Source organism: Ipomoea nil, unplaced genomic scaffold (assembly GCF_001879475.1).
Source record: "Ipomoea nil cultivar Tokyo-kokei standard unplaced genomic scaffold, Asagao_1.1 scaffold2759, whole genome shotgun sequence".
Taxonomy (NCBI): domain Eukaryota; kingdom Viridiplantae; phylum Streptophyta; class Magnoliopsida; order Solanales; family Convolvulaceae; genus Ipomoea; species Ipomoea nil.
In genome coordinates, this window is record NW_017619187.1 from 2087501 (window position 1) to 2109075 (window position 21575).

Below are 21575 nucleotides of genomic sequence, written 5' to 3' on the forward strand. Positions count from 1 at the left end.
AAAGTTTACATGTAACAGGGTCAATTGAATAGTTATGATGTGGAACCGTGTCCACCGTACACAGTTCTATGTTTATTATTACTGAACTATATGTTCATTATTATAAAGCTATATATTCATAATTTTTGAACTTCATATTCATAAGTATTGAACTCTATATTCATAATTGCAGAACTCTATGTTCATAGTTACTCAACTATATGTTCATAATTATAAATATATATATGCATAATTTTTTAAAAACTTCATATTCACAATTATTGAATCACTATATTCATAATTACATAACTATATGTTCATAATTATGTTCACAACACCATGTTCATAATTATTAATTATTAATTTTTATTGCCTAATACAAATTGTCAATTATAAAATATTATTTATGGTAATTATTGTATGCCATGTAATACTAAAGTTGTTAGGTATAATTTTTATAATTAAGGTATAATATTATTAAATCAAAATTATTAAAAATATATAGATCCACATTAAGAAAACCTTATTAATTTCGGATATTAATACTATATATTTAAATCCATATATTTAGATTAAAGTTGAAGTTATAAATAATTAAGTTTCAATAAGTTTATTTATTCCCTAAATTATATATGAGTAATAATGAATATTTTTCTATATTAGATTATGCTTATATATGATTTACCCGTATTAACGATCACTATATTAGATTAATATATAATTCTTTTAATATATAATATATTATATTATTAAATCTAAACATATGGTTAATATTTATTCAATATTATTACGAAAGTATTACAATTATAAATTTTATTATATTTTAAATGGCTTAGCATATCGAAGCAAACATGGTAAGTCAATAACATTATTTCACATTAGAAAAATAATATGTATATATGTATATATTTTACCAAATTAAAAATATTTTTTTATTCAGTTGACTCATTTGTGAATTTGTTTAAAATAAAAATCGTGTAATAATTAGCATATGTATTAGCATAATTAATTATTCCATAGACTAAATATTTTTAAACCATTTGACTCATTAAGAATTATCCAGTATTACATACTTATAATTAGAATATTCATTACCATATTTTAAATATTTTTTATTCAATTGACTCATTAATGAATTGGTTCCAAAAATTCCATTTAATATTACCATAATAATATGTCCATAATTAAATAGTATATATTGTGCATTATTCTTCTCCATTTTGTATTACCATAATTAATTATTTCAGAGTGTAATTATTTTTTACTCAACTGACTCATTTAAAATTATCTGGTGCTACATACTTATAATTAAAATAGCTATTATCGTATTAAAAATGTTTTTAATTAAATTGACTCATTTATGAATTGGATAAAAAAATTCCGTGTAATATTAGCGTATATCAATTTTCAAAATTAATTAGTCTATATTCTACCATATTCTTCTACAGTGTCTATTAGTATAATTAATTATTCAATAATTTTAATATTTTTTATTCAATTGAGTCCTTTTAAATTATCTGAAACTACATACTTATAATTAGAATATATATTACCTAAATTAAAATATTTTTTTATTCAATTCCTAGATTTAGGTAATATGATTTTTAAACATATTTTATTAAATTGAATCACGATTGTCTGTACATGGTTAGCAAATGAGAATGTTTTAGTATGGTAACCTAATTAGAATCATAATCATAATAATCATAATAATCATATTTTAATATATTTCATTTTTGTATGTTTTTATATATTTCGTTTCTTTGTATGGTAACGATTACGATACTCATGATTCTTTGTAGGATTTGAAATTTTTAATTACTAAAATTACTAAGATCTAATAATATGTAAATGGTGATTACCATATTTAATAATATATGGTTGTGAGTATAATATATATTCCTAACATGTTTTCTTTCAATACACGGTAATCTATATGAAGTGAAATGTTAAAATATAATAATATGCACACGGTGATTACCGATTACTATATTTAATAATATATGGTGATAATTATAATATATATATATTATAACAATTATATATGGTTAATTAATTAAGAATGGGAAGAAATCAGAATTACCAATCACCTTGATCATTTACCACATGCATAAACTCAATATAGAGTTAAATTAGTAAAAATATAAGTATATTACAAAAAATCTAACCATATTTATTAATCTATATATTATAAAGTAATTTATTAATTGTTAATTAATTACGTTAATAAAAATTTGCACACAATAATATTTTGTTTTATTTAATCTATATATTATAAAGTAATTAAAATCTATATATTTAATAATCTATATATTATATTGATATTAATTAATAAATGACCTTAATCTGAACTAAGGGGTAATATTCTGTTTGATTCAATTATATACCTTAGTAAAAATCATTACATGGTATATGTTAAAATAAATTTGATTCAATTGATTTAATTAATTACTAAAAACGAACACGTAACATGTATGGTAACCCGTTATAGTTGATTTTATGCAATTGAGTAATTAGTTTGAATTACACGGCTTAAAAATAATAAACTGTACACTGTAATTATAATATTTAATATAATATATTGTGTACACGGTAATATTGTGTTTTAATTTATTAATTACCTTAGTATAAATTTGTACATCGTATATGTTTAAATTGATGTTATTGAATTGAGTAATTAGTTTGAATTATAAGAATTAATGCTATTGACTTTATTACATTGTATTAATATAAATTTACAATAATAAATTATTAATATAAATTTACAATTATAAATTTGTATAAGGAAAAACATATAAACTTCTGGTAAAAAAAATTAAAAATCTCTCCATTACCTAAATTAAAATATTTTTTTATTCAATTCCTAGTACGTACTTCAATCTCAATATCTCATTGCCTACATCTTTATTTGTATATTGGTAAAATTACAAAAGTGTTAGTACGTACTTCTTCATATATATATATATATATAATGGATGATATTATAGAAATTTCTCTAAGTTTTTGGGGAAAAATTTGGCTAGAAGGATTTACTTTTAACTATATATAGATATAGATTTTTATTGCCTACACTTCATCCGTCCCTATCAAAACTTTATCCACTTGATGAGCAACGTACTCTATTGCTTCCCGATCAATCTTTCTAGATCTGTATCTTCTCCACAAAAAATAAACAAACAAAAAAAAAGAATATATCCAACATTTTTATTACAAACCACTTTTCTTATTTAAATATCGGAAAATCCAAAACAAAACAAAACAAAACAAAATCCAAAAAGAAAAAAAAAACTAAGATAATGAAAACCTCACCCGTGCAAATCACGTATCAGCCTCAACTGTGGAAGATCACAGGATGATTAACAAAAGTCAATGAAATGATGGAGAAGATACGGGGTGGAGAAGCCTTACTGATGTGGAGAAGGAAATGATGGGAAGGCTAGGAGTTATAAATTTGTATTTATAAGTAGAAAATACTAATTTAAAAGGAAAGTATAATAATTTATTTATTTAAGGTATTATTATTATTATTATTATTATTATTATTATTATTATTATTATTATTATTATTATTAGATTACATAAATGCCCCTAAGTTTTGGGGGGAAAACTTGCTAGGAGGATTTTACTTTTATATATACTAGTATTTGCACCCGTGCGATGCACGGAATATATTCGTTATAATATATGAATTATAATTTGCTTTCATATCCGATAGTGCAAATTTTAACGTTGAAAGGTTTGTATGAATGTTTCGGAATTAAATTAATTGGTCTCATTATCTTTATGTGTAGTAACTTAGCTATAGAAATTTTTGTAACGGAATATATACGTAATATGTAGATATGTAACAATTTTGTTATATTTGTGCAAGAAGTATACATAATATAACTGTTTTGAATTAGACATTGTTGAAAACCTCTTTGTAGACGACATTAGTAGTACTAACAGAAGTTTGTCCATCCTCGTCTAGAGCTAAAACCTTAAGGCCATCAGGATGAGTGACTCGGGAAAAAGTCACATACAATTGACCGTGATTAAAGACTGATTTTTTCAACAATAAGACAACGTGAGTTAGTGTTTAACCCTGACTTTTGTTGATAGTCATTGCATATGCTAGCATCAACGGGAATTGTTTACGCTGGAACTTGAATGACAATCTCGTATCAGAAGGGGTAAGAGACATTTGTGGTATAAGAACTTTGTTTCCTTGCTGCGTTCCATTAACTATTCTTGCTTCGACAATATGACCCGCCAATCTTGTAACGATGAGGCGCGTACCGTTGCAAAGACCAAGAGATTGGTCTATGTTTCGCAGTAACATAATAGGTGCACCAAGAGTGTGTACTTGTGAGAAATTATCACCATCTATCTGATTCTACCTTACACAAAGAGTCATAGTTTAAATACGTCTGACCTTCTGCAGTGTTCATGTCACACATATACTGATTAATTTGATAAACAACATCTAAAGTCGGTGAGAGGATCGCTCGTCCTTCTAGGTGCGACTCTTCTAGCATTCCATACTTCGCGGTTGGGAAGATGCTTTCAACTATAGTTGCAATTGGATCAGGTCCACACTTCAATATTATTTTGTGCGTCCATTGTCACGCCTTATGTAGATTAGGTAACCAGCTTTATCCAGAATCGTCTGACTAACATATTTTTTGGGGAAATACTTTGAACATTTACCATTTACCATGCATGGCGAATTCTTCCGGAGTTGTCCACACGGTCCGTGCAACATAAATTCGCTAACTACGTCATTGTACTTATTGTCCGCATCTTGGTCTGGAATTTCAGCAGAAATCAAGGCATCAACTTCCGATGTGGAATGTGCCCGATTCATTCTTTTGGCAAATAGCAATATGTGCGCGTGAGGGAGTCATCTTTTTATAAATTCAATTGTGTAGATAACTGTGTAGAAAATTAAAATAAAAAAAAGTAGTTTTATACATGAAATTTAAATTTAATTAAGGCACATTAAAGTATGTATGATAATCAAATACCTCCACATATGTAGCCAAACAACTTTTATGTCTTGATATCTTCAATCATAGCATCAAGTTTCATCTTAAACACGCGGCAAACAATATCGAGTCTATCCTCTGTTTTAAGTCCACGTTATGCAACATACCACTCAATCTCAGTCCACTTCGGGTTGCATGTGAATGTTATGAACAGATGAGGATAACCGATGTGCCTGCATATTCCATTTCATCTTGATGGTTTTGAATCATATACCTAGCTCCGCATGTGAATGATGATGGTAGTATAATTCTTTTCACCCTGAGTTGAATGATGATGGTAGTACAATATTTTCAAGGAATTTTTTCATTTATTACGCAGAATTTGTTTTAATTATTCTCACAATTATAATGGTTTAATTATTCACAAAATTTTTTAACTATTTTTCATTTTTAAGTACATATTGACTTTAATTTAGGGTAATAATTCATTAGATATTAGTTAATTTCCATATAAAATTTTGTTACCAATTAAGCTTTATTAATTTTTTTTTTACAAATTAATTAATATTTTTTATTAGTTTGGGTGGAAAATTTAAAGAGGATAATTTGTATTTTATTAATAGTATAGATTGTTGTAAATAATGATTAATAAATTATTATTTTCTTATAAAATTATGCAAAATTTTAAAAGAATTTTCTCATTTATTACGCAGAATTTGTTTCCATTATTCTCACAATTATAATGGTTACTTATTTTTAGAATTTGGTAACCATTTTTCATTTTTAAGTACATATTCTGGAATGGCAACGGGGCGAGGCGGGCGGGGAGTATACTCCCCGTCCCCGTCACTGCGACCCCGTTCCCCGCGAGGAATTGAAAATATTCCTCATTCCCGTCCTAGCGGAGAATTAGGTGGGGACGGGGATTCTCCATTCTCCGTCAACTCCTAGTCAAAATGTTAAATAATTGAGCAAAAAAATATAAAATATTTGAGTATATGATAATAAGAGCGTAAACTACATTTATTTATATATTTAATTAATTTCTATTAAACATTTGCTTACCAAAAAAGACTACATGAATATATAAATTTTATAATTAATTAAATTTTAGTCAATTAAACTTCACACGGAATAAATTTTATAAACTAATTAATTAATTACCATAATATTCTTTCCATAACTAATTAGTCACATATGGAATATTTCTGAAATATATATAGACTACTTATACTTATATATACACAGATATTAATATATAATTTTTATAATTAATTAAATTTTAGTCAACTAAACTTCACACGGAATAAATTTTATAAACTAATTAATTAATTACCATAATATTCTTTCCATAACTACTTAGTCACATACGGAATATTTATGAATTATATATAGACTAATTATATATACACAAATATTACAGAAATGCCTGTAAATTTTGGGGGGCGAGAAAATTTGGCTAGGATGATTTTACTTTTAATTATATGTAGACATATTAATTAGTCATTTATTAATAACATATTTCTTTATTTCCAGTAATATATTCTGATCCATTTTAATCAAGTATTAATTAGCATTTCATTTTCCAATTGACTTAATTTTCATGTCATTTTTATTACCAGGCAATAATTTTTTTAATACATATTAATTAGATAATTATTAATATAATTTTTTTTTATTTTCAGTAAATTATTAATAACAGATACCCTTTTCCAATTTAGATATACTATTGTTAATTCGTTTCCTTTTCGACATTGTTAATTTGGAGATTTTTTTAAAAAAAAATATTAGACCATAATTTGTATATTTCGTGTCATTTTTAATCTCAGTCAATTATTTATTCAATTAACAGATTTCATTTTCAATTTATATATACTATTCTTTAGGCGGAGTTGCAATTTTTTTTTTTTTTCATTTGAGTCAATTTGGAATTATTTTTAATTTTAAATCAAGTATTAATAATAATTTCCTTTTCTAATTAGCCTAATTTTCATGCCATTTGTATTCTCAATTAAATATTTTTTAATACATATCAATTAATTTATACTATAACTATTAATATAATTGTCATTATATATTTGAAAATTATAGATCTTGTGCCATTTTTTAAAAGGTTAATCAAGTATTAACTATCATTTTTTTTCAATTGACCTAATTTGCATGTCATTTTTTATTCTCAGTTAATAACTTTTTGAATACATATTAATTAGTTAATTAATAATAATAATTTTTTAATATTTCCAATAAATTTTTAATAACATATAGTTTTTCGATTTTACATATACTATAGTTAATCCATTTCCTTTTTGACATGGTCAATATAAGGATCTTTTTAAAAAAAAAATATTATACTACAATTTATACATTCCGTGCTATCTTCAATCTCAATCAATTATTTTTCTAATTAACAATTTTTTTTTTCAGTTTACTTATACTATTGCTTGGACGGTCTGACCATTTTCTTTTTCATTTGAGTGAATTTGGAATGATTTTTAATTTTTAATCAAGTATTAATAATCATTTCATTTTTCAATTGGTCTAATTTTCATGTCATTTTTATTCTCAGTCAAATTTTTTTTAATACATATCAATTAATTTATACTATAATTATTAATATAATTTCCGATATATATTCAGAATTTATATATTCCATGCCATTTTAATCAAATATTAATTATTATTTCCTTTTTCAATTGGTATAATTTGCATGCCATGTTATTCTCAGTCAATGATTTTTTAATACATATTAATTAGTTAATTATTAATAACATATATATATATATATATATATATATATATATATATATATATATATATATATATATATATATATATATATATATATATATATTATTTCCAGTAATATATTCTGTGTCATTTTTAATCAAGTATTAATTATTATTTCCTTTTCAAATTGATTAACTTTTTCCAGTAATATATTATGTGCCATTTTTAATCAAGTATTAATTATCATTTCCTTTTCAAACTGATTTACTTTTCATGCCATTTTTTCTTAGTCAATGATTTTTTTTTAATACCTATTAATTAGTTAATTATCAATAACATTTTTTTTAATATTTCTATGTTAAAGTAATTTTATAATACTAACAACTATTACTATAAATAAGTTTCATGTGTAAATACGATATGTAACCTTTATTCATTTTAAAGTTTTGTTATGTAATAACTATATAGGAAACATTGCAATATTACAATTGAAAAAAAAAAAAACATACTATTATTTTGTTGATTTCCAAAAATATACTATCAATTAAATAAGATTTGATATTTAAAATGAGTAATTAGCTAAAATAATAAACTTTTAATACACCGTATTAAAATAAAAAGTTATTACAAACATCTTAGTAAGCTAAATTAGTAGGTAAACTACAAAAGAAAATATATATTCTCATTTATCAGTAATTTCGATTACACCAGCAAGACTAATTAATTTATATATTAATTGTGCAAGTTAGGTGTTGCCACATCCTTTACTAACATCCATGTTAATTTGTCCAATGTCTAAACTCATGAGTCATCTGTATAATCTTCATCAACACCACAATAAAATTAAAAAAAATATGATAGTTGTTAATTCTTCCAATGTCTAAACTCATAAATACAATCTTCATCACAATAAAATTTTTAAAAAAATATTATGCTAAAGAATTAGATATGATACATCTACAATTCAATTTTCATGCATGAAATATTTTCACGAAATAAAAATAAAAAATTAATAAATATAATATACAAATAACTTTCTAAAATGCTTACTTGAAATAGTTATGAAATATTGCATTTTTTTTAATAAAACTACCAAGAAAATATACTTTATTAAATTTATATACTACTTTTTCAATATATGCAATTGCATCATTGCATGTATATTAATAAGAACTAAATATGAAACTTTTGATTTTCATTTAAATGATTGTATAGTAATTAACTACCAATGCAAAACAAATTTAAACCATTTATATATATATATATATATATATATATATATATATATATATATATTTAATTTATACATATTTTAGAGAAAATTTAAATTCGATTAACTACAATATTTAAAATGAGTAGCTACCATATTTAGATTTGATATTTAAAATGTGTAATTAACTAAAATAATAAACTTTTAATAGAAAGTATTAAAATTAAAAAAATATTAAAAACACTCAGATTCTTCACTTTACATTTCTGATTTTTGTATCCACAAGTCAATATTATGTAATACAATCAAAGTTGTTCTAGGGTTACTACCATCTCTAAATTTAAAAAAAAAAAAAAAAAAAAAAAAAAAAAAAAAAAAAAAAGTCATCCTGCAAGTTTTCATCTACAATGATTGGCGGCCATGGTTGAAACCCTTCAAGGTTGACAAAAGAGATAGAGACAAACATCCAAACAAAAAATAAAGTTAAAAACAACATAAATTTAGATTCTAGGATAAAGATAAATACCTTTTTCACCTTCAAAATGGATCGAATAGCATAGCAATTTTCTATGGTACTACACAACAAAGGAATAATCCTTATTCACAGGGATTGAACAATGTTATTGATACATCAACAAACTAAGCCTAAAATTATGCAGGAAAGAAAATACAATATGAATATGAATATAAATATAAATATGAATCTTAAAAATGGTAGTGAATATAAACATTAAAAAAAAAAACTAATACACATATTTACGATCCACACTCTCATTGAGTTGTCATCCCTACAAACTTCAACCACCACCCTCTAACATGAATTGCTGCAGTCATCTATCACTGAATCTTCTTCCACCACCGCCATAAAAATAACTACTAATTTAATCCAAAGCAATGCCAACTTCAAATTTGCAGGAAAAAAAAAAAAAAAAAAAAAACAACTTCCGCACTGACAAAGTCAAGATTACTTCCGCAGTGTTGATTCTGCCGAAAATGCCAAAACATCTTGAAGGGAGAGACAAATTACTCTTTTATTACAGAAAATGCACACTTTAAAGACGAAGAGATTGAATCAAAAGAAAGCCCAACGCTTTGACAAATTGACAACTAAAAAAATGCTTTGAATATTATTTTCATTTTTAGTGTATTCTTATCATGCTTCCCTTTGCATCTGTTTACATATGCACAAAATCCGTCCCTCTCCACTTTATCCACTTGATGAGCAAGGAACTCTATTGCTTCTCGATCAATCTTTATAGATCTGTATCTTCTCTACAAAATTAAACGAAAAAAAAAAAAAAAAAGAGAATATATCAACATTTTTTCTTACGAACCACTTTTCCTGTTTAAAAATCAAAAAATACAAAAAACAAAAAAAAAAACAAAAAACAAAAAATAGAAAACAAAAAAAAAAAACAAAACAAAACCCAATAAGAAAGAAAGAAAAGAAGAAACTAAGATAATGAAAACTTCACCCGTGCAAATCACGTATCAACCTCAACTGTGGAAGATCACAGGATAATTAGCAAAAAGTCAATGAAATAATTAACCTTAGTTGGGATTGTGAAATTGATGAGTTGTCTATGGTCATATAAGGTGTATTTATACACAATAGATGAGATCAAAAGAGCTTAGTATTGAAATTATAATATGGTAAGAGATATTAAGAAAGGTAAAAGCTTCAAATTATTTACTTTCTACCCACTACTACACGGCATTCCATATATATACATATACATTCTGGGTGAGTATAGCTTTTATATATAAATAAAATACTACACACTAATTAGCTTAATTAACAATAATCACCTTAATTACTACATATTGTATAACTACATTCCTAATATATTATTACAACATTGTTCTTACGGTTTTCCCTAATTATTTAATTAATAATATATTACTAATATAATTATTCCTAATATATTTGATAATAAAACTGGGTATAAAAAAAAGGTAATAATAATATTATTATTATAGATTATTGTTCTTACGGTTTTCCCTAATTATTTAATTAATAATATATTACTAATATAATTATTCCTAATATATTTGATAATAAACTGGGTATACAAAAAGGTAATAATAATATTATTATTATAGATTATTATTATTATTATTATTATTATTATTAGATTACATAAATTACATAAATGTCCCTAAGTTTTGGGGGGAAAACTTGACTAGGAGGATTTTACTTTTATATATATATAGATTAGATTACATAAATTACATAAATGTCCCTAAGTTTTGGGGGGAAAACTTGACTAGGAGGATTTTACTTTTATATATATATATAGATATAGATATGGATATAGATATAGATAACAAGGTTTTTAACTTATGGGAGGCAAGATTTTTAAGGCAATATAATATGATACTTGAATCAAGATCCATCACACAAGATGAAACCTTGTCTAAGATATAATTTGCTAAACTACCCCAACTCCAGCTCAAGTCTACATTAATGACATTACAGCGATCGTGACGAGGCATTCGAATTCAATCCCAAACCTTTTTTGTAACATTTAAACGACAATTGTGACAGAGCATCAAGGGGAAGAATCTAGACTACTATATATGGTTCATAATAAATTTACGATGAGAATAGACAGAAAAACTTGTGCAATAGAAAAAGGAAAAAAAAAAAAAAAAAGTGTAGTGAAGAGCTGCCTACTCCCGCAAAGTCGCTGTCGCAATGGGGACGGCGAGAGAAGAATCTAATACAGAAAATCACTCTCGAGGGTGTTTGGTTGGCATGAATTGCATTGAAATTGAATTGCAAATTCAATGAAAAGATAAACTACATTGTTTGGTAGGAGGGAATTGTAATTTCCTCAATTCATTGAATTACAATTTATAGGGGATTGCAGTTCATAGGTCCCCTATGAATTGCAATTCAATGAATTCATCCCTACAATGAAAAGGGAAAATGACATATTTGTCTTTAAATGTTTTTATTAAATATTAATATTATTACACAAGGGTATTTTAATTTTTATATCACTTCTCCCATTTCCATTATTCATCCCTACCAAACAATGTAATTGTAATTCCTACTTTATTCCTACCTTATTCTTTTCCCACCGAATTACAATTCCTTCCCCCCTTAATTCCTTCATTCCAACCAAACGCTCCTTATAGTGTTGGTCATGCTCACTTTTCGTCCCTAAGTTAATCATTGACGTTGCACTTTTAGTCCTTTATTAATAAAATATTAGGGATGGAATTTGCAATTTAGTATAACATAGGGACGGAAAGTGAGCACGAAAGGACGAAAAGTGGAACGCCAATGATAATCTAGGGACAAAAAATAAGCATGATCAACACTCAAAGACGAATTCTATAATTATCATATAACTTAAGAACAAAAAGTGTAATTTTCTTTAAAACTTTCTTGAAACTTTGGGAAATAGTTTATTATATTTAATATAATAATTTATATATTTTCAAATTCCTTTGTTAGGTTTGGAAAAAATAGTTCTCCTATTTTTCAAATTCAAAATTTCTGCTAATAAATATGTTTTCTATTTTCGTTCTTCATGGCTTGTTTTAAAAAAGAAAAAATTTCTTAATTTAATAAGTACACTTTAATCTGTACTTTTTTTTAAAAAAATATACTTATTATTTTCCTGTGTGGGATTTTGAGTACAAAAATAATTTGGCTTTCTATTGGAGATTTCTTTGTCTCTCTATTTTTGTCACATAATTTACTTGTGAAATTCCATGTACTATAGAATACAAATCTTTCTCAAATATCTAAAATTCAAGAAATGGGTTAGATATGAATTGGTAGGCACGTGACACGCGTTTGCCAACACTCTCCATGAAAGATTGGTGAACTCAAACTTTCTTCTACCTCTAACAACCCCAAAAGTTCAAAACAAACAATAAAAATTTAAAAACTATATTAAATATATACTTTATATATTTCATGTCTCTAACGTTAATATTTTATGGTGAGTTAAGAGACTACAAGAGACACAATTGGGTCCCATCTGCTCAAAAAAAAAAACAAAAAAAAAAAAAAACAATTGACCGAATGATTAGTGTAAAAAATAAATATAATTGGCCCTTTTAGTTGATAAGAGTATAAAACATTAATGGAAAATGGACAAATAATTAAGCCCTAAATTTTATTTCAAAAGTCAATTAGGCACTTACACTTTTAAAAGTTGCAATTAAACTCACAAATATGTTGCAGAGTATTTCGGAGTAATAAAACTCACTAGTATGTTGATGATCTGTAATTGCAGGTCAATTAGGGTTCTAATCAACTTCGGCGAATCTTCGACAAACATCAGACGAAATTTCAGCAAGCTAGGTCGACCCTGCTTGGAAAATAAATTGTAATTTCTTGGGAAAAAAATAAAGTGATAATTTAAATTACATTATTTGATATGTAAGAATAGAATGATTGAAAATTGAAATGGAAGAAGTAAAAAAAAGACTAAAATGTCTTGTATAATAATAATATATAATATTAATAATAAGAGTAAAATGATAAATCACCATAAAATTAACAATTCCACAAAGTGTGTAATTGCAATTCCTAGGGGAGACCCTACTAAGAATTGCAAATTCTGTGAAATTGCAATTCCCTCCAATAAAACTATAAAATTGTAATTCCATGAAGTTTTGGTAGAATAGAATTGCAATTCAATCTACCAAACACTTTGTCATAGTCTAGTCTTAGGCTTTAACATTTATAGGTTATGGTTGTTGAGATATTCAAAGAACCTGTCTCCATTTGTTGATTTGCTCCATCAATAGTAGTTAAACAATTACAGGCTTTTGCCTGGAAAAAGAGAATTAAGGGGGAAATGAATTGTAATTTTGTGAAAAAAAGAATAAAGTGAATTTAAATTACATTGTTATTGGTGCAGGAATAGAATGATTGGGAATTGAAATGAAAGAAGTAAATAAAAACTAAAATGTCTTTTTATAATAATAATAATAATAATAATAATAATAATAATAATGATAAAATGGTAAATCACTATAGAATTACAATTCCACAAAGTGTGAAATTGTAATTCTTAAGAGAGACCCGGCTAAGAATTGCAATTCTATGATTTGAGAAAATTGCAATTCACTCTAACCAAACTAAAAAATTGTAATTCCATAAAATTTGGTAGGAATAGAATTACAAGTTCATCCTACCAAACAACTCGTCATAGTCTAGAGTCTTAGGCTTTAATTTATTGATAGTCTTAATAACTAGAGAGGCTTTAAACGAACACATGTCGGTTTATTATTTAGACTAGATTATATATCTCGACCAATATCAATAGTGGAACATCTTGTTATATTCAACATATTATTCTAACACTGATTGGAGATATGTTGTTTTCATAATTGAAACACGAATATTTTCTATCGATTGTAAAAGAACAATGCTAATCAATTGAGAAGCTTTAAGGTTTCGGATGTAATACTATTGATTTTATTATAATGTGATATTTCAAAAAAAAAAAAAAAAAAAAAAAAAAAAAAAGGTTTCGGATGTAAAGGTCCTTTACCTTTTCCTTCATAAAAATGACCGAAGTACATGTTGGGCTAACAACCTTGATTTGAGACATAATTATGCAACTATTGGCATTGTTTTGACCAGCTTGATTGTTGTTGTTGTTTTTTTTTTTTTTTTTTTTTTTTTGTTTTTTTTTGGGGGGGGGGGGGGGGGGGGAGGGGGGGTCTTATACTGTTTTATTTATTTTGGTGAGAAGAGAAACTCGTAATCAGTATTTAAGAGTATGCATGGAGTAAATCTTACAAACTCACAAATTGCACATGAGAGATAAACCATACTAGAAAGATCTCATGTAACGAGCTCTAACAAGACGGTAATGATAAGAATTAAACTTGCGATAAGTATAAGAATCATGCTCTATCCACTTGAGTATCCCTTTCGGGACATCTTCCGTTATTTTTGAAATTAGTATTAGTAGCCACCACAAATTATGTTGACGTAATAGTAATGATATTATTATCATATTAGTAAAGTTAAGAGTTGATGCTGAACCTATCCTATATATAAAATATAAAGAGTTAATTCTTTTTTTTTTTGTCCTATATTTATAAGTTTCATTTCACTTTAGTGTTTTTCCATAACATCCATTGTTGGTCATGTTGTTATTGTGGCTTGACCATTTCTGATCCTCCGTCAATAAATATGTTTAAATGACATTAACATAAAGACATTTTGGCAAGGACCAAATGTGGAATGACACCTTAAATCTAGGACTTGAAAAAAAAAAGAACTCTTACAACAAAGAGGATCTTATAAGATGGTAGGCCAAATAGACCAAAATATCCTCTTTTAAACATATTTATTGATGGAGGACAAAAAATGATCATGCTACATTAATATTAGGATCAAGAAGGGATCAGATGTTCTGAAAAAGAAAAAAATTAAAAGTAGAATGACACCTATAAATCTAGGAATTAACTCAAATAAAAATGTGTAGTCTATTTATCCCTTTTAACTTTTAATCAAAACGAAAAACATTATTCAACATCTTGCTATTAATTAATTAAGAATTAAGAATATAATATATAAAATATAAATACACATATCAACTATGGGTTTAGATTTTTAATTAATATTTGAAGGAACATAACATTCAATTGAGCACATATTATATTGCCCGTTATTAGTTGTAGTGTTGTGATAAATATTAAATACACATCACAAATATAATAAACATCGGTTCCGGCCAATCCAAAGCTCATCGTATTATATACATAACGCCTCGCTGTCCCACGTTTATCACGTAAGCTGAGTTGATCATTTTTATACTTTAATTTATAACAAAACTAAATGGGGTTTGATGAGTGGTCCAATACTACACTGTGCTGACAAGAAATTTATCGCATTGGGTGTAACTGAGGAATCGCCTGAGGTAATCAATCAACAGATGCTGTTAGTGAGACTCAATCTTTAATTTTTTGTGACAAATTTCACTTCTCTGACCAATTGAGCAACCCATGCAGGCATTATATTATATGTAACTTTCACACTATAACTAATAGAGTTCGATTCTGTATCATTAACTAGAATCTACTTAGGAATCAGTTGACCTGCCACTGCAATAATACTTCCTAGCTAGTGCATTATAGTTGAGGTCGTAGTACCATAAAATTAAAGAAAAAGTATTGAATTCATTCATCAATTTTATAAAAGTGGGTGGTGTGAGGTAGGCGTAGGCATGCATTGCATACATACATAACATGCAGGGCCAAACCACCGGTCAACTCTCTCATGGTCGTCCTTTTATTCCATAAATTAAAACCACTATAAAGTGTAAACCACCACCCCACAACACACCTCACCCACCGCCTCCATCGTCACGTACGCAACTATATATACTTACACTCTCATCATTGTTTTCTATATACACGAAACATCCAAGGAGTGTTTTCTTCCCAGATCCACACACTTTCACTTCTTGTCTCTCCGACAACTAACGACTATGAGGAAGGCTTCCTGCGACCATTCTCATCATCATCATGAGATCAACAAGGGTGCTTGGTCCAAGCAGGAAGACCAGAAGCTCGTAGATTACATCCGAAAACATGGCGAGGGTGGCTGGCGCGACCTGCCCAAGGCCGCAGGTTTGTAAACGTTGCCACCCTACCTCGCCTTATGACCTTAGCCAGCAAAGGACTAGTTTAGGTTGCCCATAATTGACCGGCTCAAATCGAGAAGGTCTATGAGCAGCTCCTACCGAGATTCAGACTTGTAACCTTGTGGTTATTAAGCCAACAGCCGACCAATTTGGCTATAGTTGCCTCTTTGTTTTAAGTTCTTGACATACAAGATATTCGAGGGGAATAAGGATTGAATCTAAGAACTCTTAGCTTATTAGAGTTCTATCTGCGTTTATATTATTAGACTATAAAGTATTGAACTTAGGTAAGATAGGTTTTAATCGAATCACAAAAACACTATTTTTTTTTTTCTTAACAAGAATTCATTATGAGTCAAGAGAATTGATATCAGTATCTTTTATATAAAAAAAAAAAAAAAATGTTACATCTATATCAGGACTAGAGTAAAGGTTTTGGGAGAAAAGAAAATTAATTTTGGATTCTCAAGTTTTAATCTAAAACTAAAAGCTTATATTATCAAGGGAGGTAAACATTAACCTACCCATATTCTTTTTTGATTTGAGAGGGGACGTGGAGTATGTGTTTGAAGTAAATAAGTAAAGTTAATTGTCTTTGGTAATTTTTATTTTTACTTTTTCAGGTCTGCTTCGTTGCAGTAAAAGTTGTAGGCTTAGATGGATGAACCATTTAAAGCAAACTGCCAAAAGAGGGAACTTTGGTGATGATGAGGAGGATCTCATCATCAAGCTTCATGCCTTGCTTGGCGACAGGTAAATTTGTGTATAAAAAATGGAAATTTAACTTTTTTCTTAACCCATAATTATCCTATTTAATAATAAAATAGTACCCCGAAAAAGTGGTCAAATTGCACTACAAGAAAAACACTTTTAGTGACAAAAAATTAGTGACGGGTGGAAAAACCCCTCACTAAATGTATTATTTGTATAGTTTTTGTAAGGGTAGAACATGATTTCTGTGTCAAAAGGTCACGATTGATTCTTGCCAATTCAATACCATCTCGGTTGAGCTGGTCATACAATTATAGTGAAATTTATTTCTCATGTGTAATTTTAAAGGTTGTTACACAAGAGTGAGGTTTACCTTATACACATCTTTGAATAGTGCGTGACGTTAGGTTTCTCTCGTCATCTATATTATGATGAGATGAAGATTTACCCTTTTTTTGTAGTCATCACCTCATGCTAATGGAAAGTAATGCAACCTTGTATAGTTGAGTAGAAAGTGAGGATTGATGGAATTTATAGGAAAGAAAGGGTAAAAAAAGATAAAGAAATTAGTATGTGTGTCCATGTTGGGTAAAAAGTGATTTGAATATTTTATCTCTGTACGTAAATATCATTTCTAATTATTCTAAATCATTGATATATTAGTTGTTTAATCATTTTAATATTAGTCTCTCGTTAAGATTTCATATTAGTAGGGTTAATGTGTTAAAAGCCAGGCCAATTTAACACAATTACTAATTTGACAACGATGTAAAATAATTATGGATAATATTTACACCTTTGTGATAAGGAAGCTAAGGACCAAAAAATCAATATAAAGGATCAAATAGACCCTCAAACTTTACCTGAAAAGTCAATTAGACTCTCAAATTAATATGTCAATTTAATTGTTCATCAAAGCTCAATTACCTATTAGTGACCTGCAATGCCAAGTCACTGAAATTCCGACAGTTGTCCGGTAATAAAAATGGACGAAAACGACGATTGAAATAAAAATGAACAGAAAACAAGGTGTCACCATCTTCTAGGGATGGAGATTGCGACCAGTTTGGTCGCCATCTCCGTCCCTAGGAGATGGCGACTAGTTTGATCGCCATCTCGCAAGGACGGAGAAGGCAACCAAAATGGTCACCTTCTTCATCCATGGGAGATGCGACCAGTTTGGTCGCCTTCTCCGTCCATAGGAGATGGCGACGCCTTATTTTCTGTCCATTTTTAATCCATCGATCGTTTTCCGTCTATTTTTATTACTGGACAACCGACAGAATTTCAGTGACTTGGTATTATTGTAGGTCACTAACATGTAATTGGGTCTTGATAACTAAATTGTCATGTTTATGTACCTATTTGTAACTTTAAAAAGTTTGAGGGCCTAATTGACTTTTTAGGTAAAGTTCGAAGGCTTATTTGACCATTTTCCCTGCTCTTTTTCACTTCCTTTATATTTGTTTATGGCTATATCAATCACCTTTTAATTCAATTCCAATAGTGTATAATTACTATATATACATCCATTTGGATATATCAAGGTTGAAGATTGATAAAAAATAAGAAGAAAATGAGCGAGGTAAGTTTTATAAATATTATAAATTTGAAAGTTTACAATAATTATAAATTTATTTCGTGTTTTTCTTTTTACTAAAATTTCGACTATTGATGAACTCTGATGGATGACTGTGATCAGTTATCACTTTTTACCAAAAGAGTTCTCATTTGAACTCACCCTATGTGTGTTGAGCATATAATATTATACTTTTTTCATCACATTTTATGTGTCAATTTGATTACTGATGAGATTTGACTTAAGTTATTTACAAATTAGTTTAGTTTTAGTATATAGAAATATGTATATTTGAAAGTTATATCAAAAGTACTACTCCCTGCATCTCGTTTAATAATGTGATAGGTTTTGTTAACGGGATTTGACTCAAGTTATTTATAATTTAATTTTTCGTAATGTTTAATTTAATGTTAATATATCAAATTATATATTTGAAAACTACACTAGAATTATTATTAAATATCAAAAAATGAATTTCAAAATTATTGAAAAATAAATAAAGCGAGAAGGGTTGATTTTACCCATAAATAATAAATGTAATAGATAAAATGTATAGAGGGGTATTAAATACAACGTTGAATTTTGAAAATAATTAAAAAAAATTAAAGAAAATAAACAAAAAATGTGAGTTGGGTTGACAAAATGATAGTAAATAGAAGAGTTAAAATCAGACAAAACAAGTATAAAATTGTCTAATTATTAATTTAAACTACTAAAATAACACATTTGATCTTCAATTACAGCTAGCCATGCAAATCATGTTTTGCAAATGCTATATTGCTTTTACTCGTGATGGTACAAAATCTCCGATGAGTAACATTTAACGGCGGCATTGAATTTAGCAGGTGGTCGTTGATCGCCGGGAGATTGCCGGGGCGCACAGATGAAGAGGTCGAGAATTACTGGAATTCCCATATCAGAAAAAAGCTTGTGGACATGGGAATTGATCCCAATAATCACCGGGTTTCTTGCACTTATCCCCGCCCTCATAACAGCGCCGGCGTCGCCCAAACTTCGGCCGGGAAGAGCCGTGTTACTTCGCCGGAAAAGCAACGGATAGAGAGCGACGGTGAAGTTTCAGATGCCGGAAGTAGTAACGTCCGTTAGGCCGGCCGGCAAGTGTACGGCTCCCGGACTACCTAAATTAACCATATTAACGTTGAACAATAATATATGTCGTCGTAGCTTGTCTCTTCTTTCCAATTTAGAAGTTGCATGTACTAGTAGCTTATGTCTACAATTGTGCCTCACGGAATCACGGACAGCTCAGTTGGTATTTACGAGTGAATGAAGACTTAAGACCGAGTCACCCACTATGGTAGGCTCACTCCTTTTGAGGATAAATAAGATTATGTCTACAATTATAATGTATTTGTAATAATAGCTCTAAATAAATTAGTAATAAATCACGAAAAGCTATAGGTCTTAGCCATTGCTGCATTTTCGAGAGGCAAGTGCTTGACTTCCGTGACCCGACTCTGATACCACTTGTTAGATAAGTGATTATCACTATGCTAAAAGCTATAACTTATAGTGAAGGTGCAACTTTATTTCTTTATATCACCACATTTTTTAGAGGCAGAGTGCTAGCTAGACTTAGCCTTCAACGGCCTCCACCAAACAATTTTCCTAACAACCAATTGCTGGACTTGATCCTGCACGAGTCTATACCCAATACTGATATTTATCAAATTATCACTCTAAATAAAAAGATAATCAAGTTAAGGACCAAAATACCATGAGAACAACCTGCTGCCAGTTCTGTGTCAATCATGCAAAAACATTTAGCAAACATTACTGGAGAATAAAGGCAATCTGCCACCCTTCAAAACCCAAATATCATCGGAGTGTGTATATTAGCACCTACAAAGAGTTAATTGCAAAAATGTTTACTTGACTATTGACATTTATCAATTTAAATCGTTGACTTTTAATTTGATCATAATTGGTCATTTAACTATTGATTTTATTTCAAATTTGGTCCTCTTAGTTAAATTTGTTTAATATGCATTAAAATTAAGTGTAAGAATGTAAGTTAGGGAGTCTAGTTCACCCCGACCCCTTTTACTTTTGCTTGTTTGCAGTTTGTGCTTGTTTTTTGTGTTTGTTTTCGTTTTCTTGTTGTGTTGTTTCGTTCATTGTTTTGATTTACTTGAAGTTACTGCTACACTACTAGCTCACTTGCAAGTACTTCTAGTTCTAGTTGCAAAACACTATCTTGTCTTTGTGATTGTAAGTTGATCCAAGATATATGATGTTTTCTAAGTCAAGATTCCAACAAGAGAATTAATATGAGGACCAAGGAAGCTATAAGTCACAAAAGAGATCCGATGATGCTCAATCTTTCAATGGTTACAAGTATGGAGACTATGAAAACTATAGTAGTTCACCTTGCCAAGTAAGATATATATGGATCTTCACAAAGAAGAATATCAATAATAAACTAAAGGCCACCCCACTAAGGACATATGATGAGTATGACCAACCAAGAAGACAACCACCAAGACCTAACAGAATCACATTTTCAAATTTGCATATTTAAGGGTGTTGAAATAAAAGATCGCCTCAAATTTGATATTGAGACTTATTAGTAGCCTGGTCCAAATTGACTTATGCATCAACATGTTCTTTACATTCCTACTAATGATGAATCTAGTGTATGAAGTTTATGAAATGATAATTAAAGTGATACCATTATAAACCATTGTTTTGATTTTAAACTTTAAAGAGATAGTCAAGCACCCTATGCTCAGATGGTATATCTGGATCGAAGA

The 21575-nt window shown here is 28.1% G+C and overlaps 1 protein-coding gene across 1 annotated transcript; it reads left to right on the forward strand.

Annotated features, from left to right (window-relative positions):
- The first annotated feature begins 16244 nt into the window (after window positions 1-16244).
- LOC109156720 (transcription factor MYB3-like) lies at window positions 16245-20207 on the forward strand. The gene is made up of 3 exons (XM_019304555.1): window positions 16245-16497; window positions 17135-17264; window positions 19647-20207. Exons 1-3 carry the CDS (start codon window positions 16356-16358, stop codon window positions 19906-19908), a joined length of 534 nt encoding a protein of 177 aa, XP_019160100.1. The 5' UTR covers window positions 16245-16355; the 3' UTR covers window positions 19909-20207.
- The last annotated feature ends 1368 nt before the right edge of the window (window positions 20208-21575 follow it).

Bases quoted from the DNA above. Each gene is read 5' to 3' on its own strand.
- LOC109156720 (XM_019304555.1), top strand. From the start codon at position 16,356: ATGAGGAAGGCTTCCTGCGACCATTCTCATCATCATCATGAGATCAAC. The intron at 16,498-17,134 runs GTTTGTAAACGT...TTACTTTTTCAG, and splicing joins CGACCTGCCCAAGGCCGCAG to GTCTGCTTCGTTGCAGTAAA. The intron at 17,265-19,646 runs GTAAATTTGTGT...TGAATTTAGCAG, and splicing joins CATGCCTTGCTTGGCGACAG to GTGGTCGTTGATCGCCGGGA.